Consider the following 14,626-nt stretch of genomic DNA (forward strand, 5'->3'; position numbering starts at 1 on the left):
CTGAAGACTCTTTGTGACCACTTTTCCTGAAGCATGTGGAATGAAAGGTTCAGCAAGTGCTGCCTGAGGGCTGCTGAGAACATTGAGTGTGCCTCACCAAAAAAAAGGCAACTTAGGAAATACGAAATGTAAGAGGACTGTACTTACTCTAAATCAATTTTTATTAATAGTCCAGACTTTTATTCTTTGTACAGAATACCTGACAAGCAAAAGTTATCTTTAAAAAGCTTAAAATTCAAGAAGTACATCTAGTTAAATTAGGAATCTTTAAAAACTTAATACTCATAATGAATTCAGTGAAAAGCAAGATAAATAATTCCTAACAGCCTTCAACCTTCTTTTAAAATTAACAGACATGCTGATATACTCAATCTCAGTGAATGTCAAGGCAGGTCGAGTCTCTACTCTCTCCCTTACCCTTCATATGTATTGAGTGATTGAATCCTGCCAGTCTTACTTCAAATACTCCTGAATCTGACTTTTTTTCCAATTTATACTTTCTAGCTGTGTACTACCTTCATCTTCATCATCACTATTTCCTGTGTAGCTCCCTCCATGCTGGACACCATGAATTGTTTTATTTAATCCTCATAACAACATTATAGAATAAGGATTATCTTCCTTGTATCGCAAAAATGGTTTGTGGTCTACAACATCAAATGAAGTTGCCAGTACAGGAATAGGAATGTTTTCCTAAATTTTGTATATCCCCAGAATGTCACCAGATACTTCATTTAAAAAGCATGGAAATATAAGGTCTTCAATTCTTATATGCACAGTACAATCACCTAAGAAGCTTTTAAAATATGCAGCCAAGGCAGAGAAACACGAGACTATGATTGTCCAGGTTCTTTCCATCTCTAAAACTTTCAATACTGCAGAAATATTTCCAAACTGTATGCCTTAAAATGAACTACAATAAAAAGATTGTCTCCCCCAAGTTTTTCCCCAATAAAAATTAACAAAAACTTTCCTTGACTTAAAGTTTTCTCTCATAAGTCTTTCCTAAAACTGATGGTGCCCACCACTTCATATGTACTAAAACCGGCAGACGACAAAAATAAGTGAACAATAACTAACATTAGGCTAATAGTTAAAAATGCAATTTCTTCGAAGTACATTTGAGAAGGAAAGCAAAGACTTACACATAGCACAGTCATATATTCTACTGACAAAATGTTCCTGGTCCACATGATGAAAATAATCATGTCAATGGTTTATGCTACTTCAGAAAGTAAAAACCAACATGAGAACTAATATTCAAATGATGCCTCCAAGGTTTACCAAGGTAAATAGGGCCTCACATATACTAAAGAAGCCAGAGTAGTGTATATTCTCAGTTATGTCAGCTTTTTATAAATATTCAGTCTCTTTCCACGCCACGTCTGCTGTCTGGTTACATTGCTTGTATGTATGTCTGCCTATAGAATCTACTCTCCCATTTCTGACTTGCTGCTTCCCAGCTATGGGCTTAAAATTAAAGAGCCAAACTTATTAAAATATGTATAAGATTAAGAATAAATAGCTTCTGTTACAAACTTATAATGCTTTTGTCATAAGAAAAGAATACAGGGGAGCCTGGGTGGCTCAGTCGGTTAAGCGTCTGACTTCGCTCATGTCATCATCTTGTGGTTTGTGAGTTCGAGCCCCGTGTCGGGCTCTGTGCTGACAGCTCTGAGCCTGGAACCTGCTTCAGATTCTGTGTCTCCTTTTCTCTCTGCCCCTCCCCCACTTGTGCTCTGTCTCTATCAAAAACAAATAAATGTAAAAAAAATTTTAAAGAAAAGAATACATAGGGCCCAACAAAAAGTAAAATGCCAAGTCATAGTGCACTGGCTTTATAATTTATATTTCTCCTTGTAAATCTTTTTACATTTATTTCTGGTTTTTGAATTCCTGACTTTCTTTCAAACAGGAGAAGTTTGCTAGATGGAGATTAGTCCTAGATACATGACTAGTACTATAAATACATAATTCTTCTTTTGGGGGGACATAAAAAACCTGAAAGTTGAACCTATATATAATTATAAGCACATTTCCAATTCCAACAACTAGTTAATGAAGTAAAGTGAAAAACTCCATTCTGGAAAACTTTTTTACCCCAAAACATACAGCTTTTTTTCTGAGTCAAAATTTCTCAGACTAGTATTCTCCCTTTTGTCAGACTGGTTGTATTCATTATTTTTCCATTATTCTGGTTTGCCCAAATTTACCTTACTTCCTATTTCACCTCCAATCCAATTACTTACCTTTTAGCTGATTTTTTCCCTCTCTCTAGCCCCACTTTTCTTTACTACCTCAAGTCTCTCTTATTAATACCTCCTACTATGAGAATATATTTATTTCTATTTTTTCAAAAACTCCTCCTCCTTTGTTAACTCAACTTCTCAAGCAATTTGACCTTCAAAATACTTGAATTTTTATGAAAATTTGACCATGTATTTTAAATTAAACTTTGACCAATATTAGGAGGCAAAAATTTTATTTCAAAATATACAAATGATAGCATTTCTTTTTTTTATTTTTTTTAAGTATTTTTTTTATTTATTTTTTTTAATGTTTATTTATGTTTGAGAGAGAGAGACAGAGCGTGAACAGGGGAGGAGCAGAGAGATAGAGACACAGAATCAGAAGCAGACTGCAGGCTCTGAGCTGTCAGCACAGAGCCCAACACGGGGCTCGAACTCACAAACCGCGAGATCATGACCTGAGCTGAAGTCAGACACTTAACTGACTGAGCCACCCAGGCGCCCCTACAAATGGTAGTATTTCCATGTGTTAGTAAAAAGAGGATATAAAATGGTGACTCCATATTAAAGGAGTGAAATGATGGTAGATGGTTAGGAATGAAATGTGTCTCTTTCCTTTGTGATGGTTCCTAACCAGGTGGTGTCAAATAACATAATATTGTCCCTGAACACAATGGTAATGATCTTTATTGTCCTATTTAATCTGTAAGGAAAAATGAAACTTCTATAAAAAAACAAATGCAAAAAATTCACTTAAGAGTTTATAACTTAACAGGTGACAACAGAACGGTAAATTCTAAGAGATTTTGTTGTACCATAATGCATTTCTATGGTAAGCTCACTTTTACCACATTGGCATCTCAAGAATCAAAGAGTTTCCTCAAGAAGGGCAAAAGATGAGTGACTGAATCTCAAGATACATGATCTGACCAAACATTTTTATGTTTTATTTTTATAGTAGCTAGAGAGTATATGGGACATATCCAAGAGGCTGTAATGTTTAAGACTTTAAGACATTTCCACATTTTATGGAGACAATATTTCAAATCAAGACAAACTGACAAAATCCACAGTTTTCACAGGATCGTAAGTTGCAAAAAGAATTGCAATTGGTGGGTAGAAGGGAAGTAGAAGGGATACAGAAACAGCAGAGGACATTTTGCAAACTACCACTTCCCAACCACCCACAAGATTCTAGTAAGACTATCTAAAGGGAAATGTCCCCCCTTCCACCCTCAATACCCTGAGACTTGAATCCCTGCCATAATTGTTGTCAGTGATAAGAACATGTTGAGAATCTGTCCTATCTTCAGATGTGCTAGAACAGGGAAACAAGGTTAAGAATTACTTAACTACAGGTCACCATGATGATGATAAGCTAAATTCTTAACCTGCCACTTTAACCAATCATTTAGTCCCTAAACTATAAGCAGACCCAGTCACATAACATTTTTAAAAAATACCTAATTATAAGAATAATGCTAGACCAAAAAAACCCAAAAAACATGAAAATGATCACTGCATTCATTTCCATAACAACACAAGAAAATAATCAAGACATTGCAGGTTATAAAATTCAGATTCAAGCTCTGTGAAGACCTGGACGAATCCTACACTGATACACCAACAAGAACAAATGCAAGATTTTATTTCCATTCCATCCTAGTAGCAACAAGACATGGTACTATAATGCACAAACTGCTTTCAGTAAGGCTTGTGTTCAAATCCCATGCTACCGTTTACCAACTATGAGTCCCTTGGCATGTTAATTAACCTATCTGAGACCGTTTCCTCAGCTGTAGAATGGGACTAATATCCAAAAGCCTTCTGAAGATGAAATAAAAGTTCTGAAGGACTCAATGCATAGTAGTCATTCTGCAAGTGTCTGTTCTCTCTCCAAACAAACAGTTGTATTTGAGTAGCCATAAAAGTAACTAATATTGTATTAGTTATTCTATGGACAGCAAAACAGAATACAATTCTAATACTTAAAGGACTCATCTAAGGTAATGATAAACTAGGACATTCAAACAACTCCACTGAGAACAATGAAAAAAAACTGGAAAGATACTTTAAAAATATGTTCGAGGGGCGCCTGGGTGGCTCAGTCGATTAAGCGTCCGACTTCAGCTCAGGTCACGATCTCGCGGTCCATGAGTTCGAGCCCCACGTCGGGCTCTGGGCTGATGGCTCAGAGCCTGGAGCCTGCTTCCGATTCTGTGTCTCCCTCTCTCTCTGCCCCTCCCCCGTTCATGCTCTGTCTCTCTCTGTCTCAAAAATAAATAAACGTTAAAAAAAATTTTTTTTTAAATAAAAAAAATAAAAATATGTTTGAAGATATAGAAGAGCAGACAAGGTAGTAAAAAATTATCAGGCCAAGTTCAGAAGAAGAAAGGAAATCCAGAGAAGTGGGCCCAAAATTAGGAGGGGTTCATTTGCCACAGGCACGTTCGCAATCTACAAAGCCAACTGATAATTTCCTAAAAATGATAAAAGATACCAATTCACAGATTTCAGAAATCTCAACACACAGCAAGCAGGATAAATAAAAGAAATCCACACCTACAGATAGGACAGTAAAACTTCAGAAAACTCCAGATGAAGCAAAAAATCTTCAACACAGAGAAAATAGATTCCCTTCAAAATAGTAACACTAACAACTAAATTTCCAATACATACAAGCCAGAAAACAATAACCTGTCCTGGCAAAAACACTGCTTAAAAATGATGGGGAAATTGAAATAAAGGCATTTTCAAACAACAACAAACCTGAAGGTATTTGTCACCAGCAAACCAGTCCAAATGAAAATACTAAAATATGTGCTTTAGGGAGGAAAAAGAGAATGATGAGAGAAAAAAGGTTGTAAATGAAGGGAGAAATAAAAAGTATCAGAAATGGTAACAATGATGATAACTCTAATGAATACTAACTAAAAATAAAAACAGTAGTAAGAATCACTTGTGAGTAATGATGTAGAGATTTAAAGTGCATGACAACAATGAATGAGTCATGAGGAATGAACAGAAATAAAACATCCGGGTGGGAGGGAGGGGAGGGTGGGTGATGGGTATTGAGGAGGGCACCTTTTGGGATGAGCACTGGGTGTTGTATGGAAACCAATTTGACAATAAATTTCATATATTAAAATAAATAAATAAATAAATAAAACATCCAAGGGTCCGTGATCTGGGATGCACACTACAAGCTGTACAGTAACCACCGAAGGAATATTAAGTATATATATGTATGATTTCCAACTTAAAAGAGAAAAAAAGGAATAAAAAAAATTAGAAGACAAAAGAAAAGAAAAAAAGGAATATACAACAAAGGAGACAAACAGAAAGTACACTGAATGATGATAGCTTTGAACTCAGAAATGTGAGTGATCACATTCAATATAAACGGGTAGATTTAATGTTCCAAATTAAAAGATTGCTAGACTGAACCATTTTTTAAAATCTACATGCCGTTCATAAAACACATTATCTCTAACACAAGGGAATGGAAAGGTGAATATACTATGCAAACACTAAAGAAAACCAACTGAGCTACATGAATCTCAGATAAGCAGACATTAAGGCAAGATGCATTATTAGACACAAAGAAGGAAATTATTTCATAATGATATGTTACAAAGAACCACAGAGCTGTAACATTTTAAAATATATATGCACTTGTTAACAATGCCTCAAAATGTTGTGTTAAACAAAAACTTGGAAGAGTTACAAAGAAAAAAGAACAGTCCACAATTATACATTTTAAGCATACATCTCTCAATAACTGATAGAAGAAACGAAGTATCAGAAAAGTTAAAAAAAAAAAAATCACTAAGGCTATAGAAGATTCAAACAAGATCACCACATCTGACCCAGTAAACATATACAGGCCTCTGCATTCAGGGACAAAGGACCACACATTCTTTTTAACTACACACGGAACACTTACAAAAACTGACCATACACTGCACCATAAAACAAATCTCAAAGAATTCCAGAGAACTAAATCATACAAAATATTACATAACCACAATGCAACAAAGCCAGAAATCATTAATAAAAAGAAAATGATAAAATGCCCATATGTCTCAAAACTAAAAAAATGTGTTTGTCAACCCATGTTTAAAGAAGAAATAACACTGGAAATTAGAAGATATTTGAAACCGAATAAATATGAATATACTACATATTCACACTATTAGAGAGAAATGTATGCCCTTAAATGCATATTATTAGCATTAAAAAATGAAAACTGATGAAGTAGGCATTCACCTCAAAACTCAGAAATAAGAAAAGCAAAATACAGCAAAAGTAAAAGGAAATAAAGATCAGAAATTAATCATAATCAAAAATATACAAAAGAGCAACAGTTCACAAAATGTGGTTCTCCAGACTCTTTTAGAGTCTAAAAGGTCAAAACGATTTCCATAACAATATTTTTATGCTATGCTGATATTTACAACAATGGTGCAAAAGTAAAAAAGTGGACGTAACTGCAAGAGCCTTAGAATGAATCAAGGCACCAAACTCTATAGTAAATCACGGTATTATTGATTACCACAGACTAACAGTTAAAATAAAAAAGAAAAAGTCATTTCACTTAAGAATGTCCTTGATGAAGTAAAAAGTACTCATTCATTAAATTCTCCATGTCAGTTAAATATTCTGTGACAAAATGAAAAAATAATAAATATATCTGCTGCAAATCAAAGTAAGATAAAAGCACCCTGTCACTGAGTTGCTTGCTGATACAGGCATTTTCATGGAATACCATTTTTACTTGAAAGAAAAACTGCTGGACGTTTAAACTATAGTTATCCAGGCTTGGTATCTGGCAGACATTTGCTAAAAAATCAACACAGTGAGCCTGGAAAGCAACTGACAGCATTTGCTGCCAATGATAAACTCGACTTTTCAAGCAAGAAATGAGAACTTGGTGGGGCGCCTGAGTGGCTCAGTCAGTTAAGCATCTGACTTCAGCTCAGGTCATGATCTCACAGCTCGTGGATTCGAGACCCGTGTCGGGCTTTGTGCTGACAGCTCAGAGCCTGGAGCCTACTTCGGATTCTGTGTCTCCCTCTCTGTCCCTCCCCTGCTCATGCTCGTGCTCTCTCTCTCAAAAATAAACATTTTATTTATTTGTTTTACTTTTTTTTACATTTATTTATTTTTGAGAGACAGAGCACAAGTGGGGGAGGGGCAGAGAGAGAGGGAGACACAGAATCCGAAGCAGGCTCCAGGCTCTGAGCCATCAGCACAGAGCCCGACAAGGGGCTTGAACTCACGAACTGTGAAATCATGACCTGAGCTGAAGATGGACACTCAACCGACTGAGCCACCCAGGCCCTCCAAAAATAAATAAACATTAAAAAAAAAATTAAAACAAAAAAAGAAATGGGAATTTGGCAAACTTGTATCTACTGTCTTCAGTTTGACAGCTTCCCAATGCTTACTTTTGATGAGACTGGTGGAGATATCAAATGTGGGTTTTGGTATCATATAATATGGCAATATTTAAAAGTTGTACATAACTCAATGCACTTACATTTTCCAAATGACCAAAGCATATTACAAAATTATGCATGATTAGAAGATACATCCAAAATGCAAAATGCAGGGCAGACCCATAACTTTAATGTACCAGAATAAGAAAATTCTATTGATACGGTTTCAGATTCCATACTGCAAACAACCTTTAGAAAAAACACTTGTTGAGATCCTCCATACTATCAAAGAAGATTATTGTACAACAATCTGAAAAGGCTATTAAAACAGTCTTCCCTTTTCTGATTCTGTATCTGAGTGAGAGATTAAATTTTATTTTATTTTAACCAAAACATATTACACTAGATGGAATTCAGAAATAGGTAAGAGGGGTGTCTGGGTAGCTCACTCAGTTAAGCATCAGACTCTTGATCTCGGCTCAGGTCATAATCTCACAGCTTTGTGAGTTTGAGCCCCACATCGGGCTCTGCACTGGTGGTGTGGAGCCTGCTTGGAATACTCTCTCTCCCTCTCTGCCTCTCCATAGAGAGTGCACGTGATCTCTCTCTCTCTCTCTCTCTCTCTCAAAATAAATAAACATTTTTAAAAAAGCTTTAAAAAAAAAGTAGTGAAGAGAATACAGCTATTTTCTGTTAAGTCAAACATTTAAAAGAAATTTGCAATATTATTGAACAATGCTATTCATAGCTCACTAAATCTGTTCTAAAAGATATAGTTATTTTTCCTTTAAAGAATGTTATTTGTATTAACATGCAGTGGGTTTATTATTATTCAATTTAAATGAACTCCTAAAATTAAAAATGTTTCTGTCTTGGGGCACTTGGGTAGCTCAGTAGGTTAAGCGTCCCACTCTTGATTTCAGCTCAGGTCATGATCTCATACTTTATAAGACCAAACCCCACATCGGGCTCCCAGCTATCAGTACAAAGCCTGCTTGGGATTCTCTATCTCTCTCCTTCTTTCTGCGCCTACTCTACTTGCTCTTTCTCACACGTGCGCATGCGCGCTCTCTCTCTCAAAATAAATAAATAAATGTTAAAAAAAAAAAATTTCCTGGGCTGCGCAGGTGGCTCAATCGATTAAGCACCTGACTGTGGCTCAGCTCATAATCTAGTGTTTCATGAGTCTGAGCCCCACATCCAGCTCTGTGCTGACAGCTCAGAGCCTGGAGCCTGCTTCGGATTGTGTCTCCCTCTCTCTCTCTGCCCCACCCCCGCTCACATTCTGTCTCTCTCTCTCTCTCTCAAAAATAAAATAAAACATAAAAAAATTTTTAATTTCTGTCTTAATTAAAAAACTGAGGAAAATTTACAAATATATCAACATATATAACCTATATAAAGTTCTTCAGAGTCCTCAATAATTTTTAAGTATAATGGGGTTGAGAACAAAAAAGTGATTCTTTGAAAAGACTTAAAAACAAAAAAAAAGGTAAAAACAACTGGCAAGTGTGATCAAAAACATTTTAAAAGAGAAAGCATTAATAAATTATGTTAAAAATAAAAAAGAAAATATCACCACAGACGCTGACGATATTGGAAAGATAAGATTATTTCATGAACTTTATGCCAATAAATTTGAAACTTAGTAAATGCTAAACAGCACAATTTACCAAAATAGGCAACTCATAAAATATGGAAGTTATCAACTGTCCTATAACCAACAAAGAAATTGAGTTAGTAAACAAAAGCTTTCTCGCAAAGAAAACTCCAGATCCAGATGGTTTTTCTAAAGAATTACACCAATCATTTAAGAAACAGTAGCTCTATCATGCAAAATATCCCAGATAAGAAAAAGTAGGAAAATTCTCCAGCTCATTTTGTAATGCCAACATAACCTCAAAATAAAACCCAGACAAATGCATTATAAGAAAGGAAAATTAAAGATCAATTACACTCAAGAACAAAGACATAAAAATCTTGATCAAAATTTTAACAAACTGAATACAGCAATTTTTTTTAAGAGACCAGGACCAAACCAAACCAAACCAAAGACCATTATTACCAAGTGGGTCATGAAAAGCAGGTTAATTACAAGAAGGCAAGATTTACTACACATTAGAAAGTAAATCAATGTAATTCACCACATTAACAGATTAAAGAAGAAAAAATTTATGACCATCTCATTAGGTGCAATAAAAGTATTTAATAAAATTTAACATCCATTCAACATATAACTCAGTACAACAGAAACAGAAGGGAACTTCCTTAATCTGATGACAGGCATCTACAAAAAAACTACAGCAAACATCATACTTAATGGTCAAACAGTGAAAGCTTTCCCTTTGTGATCAGGAACAAGATAAGGATGTCCTCTATCACCACTTCTATTCAGGAATGTAGTGGAGGTCCTAGCCAGAGAAGTAAGGCAAGAGAAAGAAATAAAAGGTGTAAGGATTGGCAAGAAACAAAACTCATTATTCACAAATATGTTCGTGAATACAGAAAACAGAAGGCATCTACGGAAAAACTGCTAGAAATAAGAACTGAACAAGACTGTGAAATTCAGCATCAATTGCATTTCCATGTAAATAGCAAATGCAGTTAGAAAACTTAAAAAACAAAGACTCTTAAAATAGCCTCAAAAAATATGAAGTGCCTAGCAGTAAGTCCAATGAGAGATATGCAAATCCTCTGCAGAGAAAATCTTAAAACTCCACTGAAAGATATTTAAAGGACAAAATAAATAAAACTACATGCAATGATCATGATTTGAAAGCCTCAATATTGTAAAGATATAAATTCTCCCCAAATTAATTTAGAGTCAAGGTAATCTCAGTGAAAATCACAACAGGATTATGTTGGAAATGTTGATGTTTAAGAATATATGGAAATGCAAAGGACCAACAGCCAAGGTATTCTTGAAAAACACAAGGAGTAAGAAGTTTTCTAACATACATCAAGATTTATTAGACTATGACAAGTGTGACAAGATAGTGGACTTTATAAAAACAGACCAATGGGATGGAATAGAGATCCAAGACCCACACATACATGGACACCTGATATATGATATAGGTGGCATAACAAAATAGAGAAAGGTTATTTTGTTTTGTTTTTCCAATAGATAATGCTGGGACAGAGATCTATCCAAATGGAAACAAATGAAATAAAATCCATTCCTCATACCATTCACAAAAATAAATTCTACCTAGCTGGTAATCAAGTCCATAATAATAATTACATAAATTACTTCTGATTCAAAAAGAAATTTATTGATTATCTATTCCTAGTGGAATATATCTTGAGGATGAGCACCTTATTGTTGGTGGCAACCTTGGTATTGTTATACCGAAATTACTTTATATGTGTAGTAGCATAAACCAAATAACTATAATAATGTCATTAAGGTACCAAGATTTTTAGAATAAGACAGAAAAGATAATACATAAAATCAAAGCTAACTAAAAAACCTTAGCTGAAGGGAAATATCACTAATTCAATACTTTATTTCTTTTTCTAAAAAACGTGTTTACTAGTTCTGTCCACCAAAAATACCTAGAAACAACGAAAACCCAGTAATAATGAATGTCCCAAACATCTAAATTGTGGTCTCTAAATATCAGTTCCCATTGAAAAAGTACTGCTTGAATAAATGGCTGAGGCAGAATAGCTCTGGGGCAGAAATAGCCTGATAGCTCTCCCAATTCCTAAAAGAAAAGAAGCTATACAAGAATACCGGAATCATGTCAGAAGGACACAAGAGCCAAATGAAGAGGGGATCACTGACCAAAGATGAGATAACTTGAAGTGTCATAAAGAATGACTGCAATGGACTTAAACCCATTAAAAATATAGAAACCTATACGTTTAGATGACAATAATAAAAAAAAAAAAAATCACTGGTCACTTTCACAGATTGCCAGGGGCCAACTGGTTATTCTAAAAATTGATAAGAGGATAGAAACCAGCCTTTATCATGATTCTCATATAGGGACTATTTCAGGATAATCAAATACTTAATGAAAGGAAGTTTTTCTTTTTAAAAGAAGTACAGCTAATAAACGTAAGAGGAACTGTACAATTAGAAATTCATCATTCTGTGATCCCAAAATAAAATAACAGATCTGATCAACAAGCATCAATGACAGCTAAAACCATTAAGGGAATAGTTGATGGAGAACTTTATAATAGATTGATCAGACTGTACTCATCGATCAATCTTAACATTACTAAAAATGGAACAACCAAAATGTTCCTCCTGATGTGATACAATAGATAATACACAGCACCATCAATGAAATATTCCTAACACAAAACCAAACCTAACCCTCATCAAGCCTCCCTACCCAATTTTCAGTTTGTAGGAAATAAGAGATGAAATGGAAGAACATGTTAAAGGACCATGAGGATACAATCAGCCAAATCCAGAATGTGAGAAGCTACAAAATATGCGACCCAGTTTCTTCAACAAATAAATGGAGAACAAAAAAGATAAACTGATATAGATTAAAAGAGACTTAGGACACATATCAAACCAATGCAACACGTGGACCTTGTTTGGATTCTGTGGCAAATAATCACTAAAACATTTGTATGTTTTGGGGAATGCAAGCTGGTGCAGCCACTCTGGAAAACAGTATGGTGGTTCCTCAAAAAACTAAAAATAGAACTACCCTATGACCCAGCAATTGCACTACTAGGCATTTATCCACGGGATACAGGTGTGCTGCTTCGAAGGGACACATGCACCCCCATGTTTATAGCAGCACTATCAACAATAGCCAAAGTATGGAAAGAGCCCAAATGTCCATCGATGGATGAATGGATAAAGAAGAGGTGCTATATATATACAATGGAGTATTACTCGGCAATCAAAAAGAAGGAAATCTTGCCATTTTCAACTACGTGGATGGAACTGGAGGGTATTATGCTAAGTGAAATTAGTCAGTCAGAGAAAGACAAAAATCATATGACTTCACTTATATGAGGACTTTAAGAGACAGAACAGATGAACATAAAGGATGGGAAACAAACATAATATAAAAAGAGGGAGGGGGACAAAACAGAAGAGACTCATAAATACAGAAAACAAACAGAAGGTTACTGGAGGGGTTGTGGGAGGGTGGATGGGCTAAATGGGTAAGGGGCACTAAGGAATCTACTCCTGAAATCATTGTTGCACTATATGCTAATTTGGATGTAAATTTTAGGGGCGCCTGGGTGGCGCAGTCGGTTAAGCGTCCGACTTCAGCCAGGTCATGATCTCGCGGTCTGTGAGTTCGAGCCCCGCGTCAGGCTCTGGGCTGATGGCTCAGAGCCTGAAGCCTGTTTCCGATTCTGTGTCTCCCTCTCTCTCTGCCCCTCCCCCGTTCATGCTCTGTCTCTCTCTGTCCCAAAAATAAATAAACGTTGAAAAAAAACAATTTTAAAAAATAAAAAATTAAATTAAATAAATTAAGAAAAAAACATTTGGATGTTTTTAAGATAATCAGTGAAACTTGAAGATAGGCCGGCTATAATAAGAAGTAAAGAATTTTGATTAATCTTGTTGGGTTCTTCTCTGCCATAGATGCATACTGAAGTATTTACCAGCAAAAGCATAGGATGCCTGGGATTTGCTTTGAAATACTATAAACTTATTCATAAATGATTTGTGCAATTACAAATTAAATAAATAAATTAGTAGGCAAGTGGGTATGTGGGTGAATGGATGGATGGGTATAACTTTTTCAGGGAGGGAATCAATTCCAGGTGAATTAATTCAAATTAAATACGAAAGCAAAACAATAAAGCTTTTAGAACAAATAGAATACCCTCATGTTCTCAGAGGGCAGGATTTACTAAACAATACTTAAAAATCACTAAACAAAAATGTGTTATACTATACATAACTCTATAAAGATGGTCTACTTTACACTATTTTAAAGGTACTTACTGCTGGTAAAAGAGACTGCATATTTTGATTAGAATCTGCTATTGTAGCAAGGTAGACCAAGTTCGTATGCAACATTTGCTGATACCTATTAAAACAAAACAAATATCAATATTAAAAATAATTTTCTTCCTATCTGCTTAAATACAAATAGCATTCTAATTATTTCTCGAGTTTAATAAAAGATTTATGTTACCTGAACATCAATAGCACTTCAATTTTTCCTAGTTCCTCTGCAAAATAATTCCAAATAATAAATACATTCAAAGATAATAATAAACACAGATCTTACCATTTGCTAGATACTGTTATAGTTGTCTTATATACCTATATATTTTATCTAGTCCTTAAACTAACACTATGAGGTAAAAGGTCATATTTTCTCCATTTCACAGATGAGGCAACTGAGGTTCAGAAAAGTTAGTAACATGTACAATATTAATGTTGTACAGCTTAGTAAATGGAATTACTGAGAAATGTACTGGCTCTATACATAGTACATGTGCTTTTAAAAAAAGAGACCTAGAATGAAAGAATTCAACAAAACTGGTATGTTTATTCCCTTCCCTCTGCCATTTTCATGTTGCCAAAAACTTCAAAGCCAAGTACAGGCAACACGTTCTGCTAAAAATGTCAAAAAAGAGGTAGGAACCACACAATTTTTTCTTCTCCTGCAGCAGTGACCAATAGTTTATGCCTGCTACAGTTATACTGCCCATCTATTGGGGCTCAGCATATAGAGAAGACAATGAACAGGTGTCTTCAATTACATATATACATATTCATATATGTATGTATGAGACAAAATAATTACATATATATATATATATATATATATATATATATATATATATGAAACAAAATAACAGGACACCAATACCATTAAGAATTTACTTTTAGGGGCGCCTGGGTAGCGCAGTCGGTTAAGTGTCCGACTTCAGCCAGGTCACGATCTCACAGTCCGTGAGTTCGAGCCCCGCGTCGGGCTCTGGGCTGATGGC

The 14,626-nt window shown here is 35.0% G+C and overlaps 1 protein-coding gene across 7 annotated transcripts in view; it reads right to left on the reverse strand.

Moving 5' to 3' along the window:
* SS18 (SS18 subunit of BAF chromatin remodeling complex) overlaps window positions 1–14,626 on the reverse strand; it is an 88,853-nt gene that overhangs the window by 62,792 nt on the left and 11,435 nt on the right. For 5 of the 7 annotated variants that reach the window (XM_019815093.3, XM_045041943.1, XM_011288062.4 and 2 more), the window contains exon 3: window positions 13,629–13,713. In XM_019815093.3, the coding sequence (XP_019670652.1) occupies window positions 13,629–13,713 (85 nt within the window). Of the gene's footprint in view, window positions 1–13,628; window positions 13,714–13,821; window positions 13,859–14,626 lie in introns of all 7 variants that reach the window. The other 2 variants (XM_023241843.1, XM_045041942.1) reach the window with 1 other exon arrangement.

This window comes from Felis catus, chromosome D3 (genome assembly GCF_018350175.1).
Source record: "Felis catus isolate Fca126 chromosome D3, F.catus_Fca126_mat1.0, whole genome shotgun sequence".
NCBI lineage: Eukaryota > Metazoa > Chordata > Mammalia > Carnivora > Felidae > Felis > Felis catus.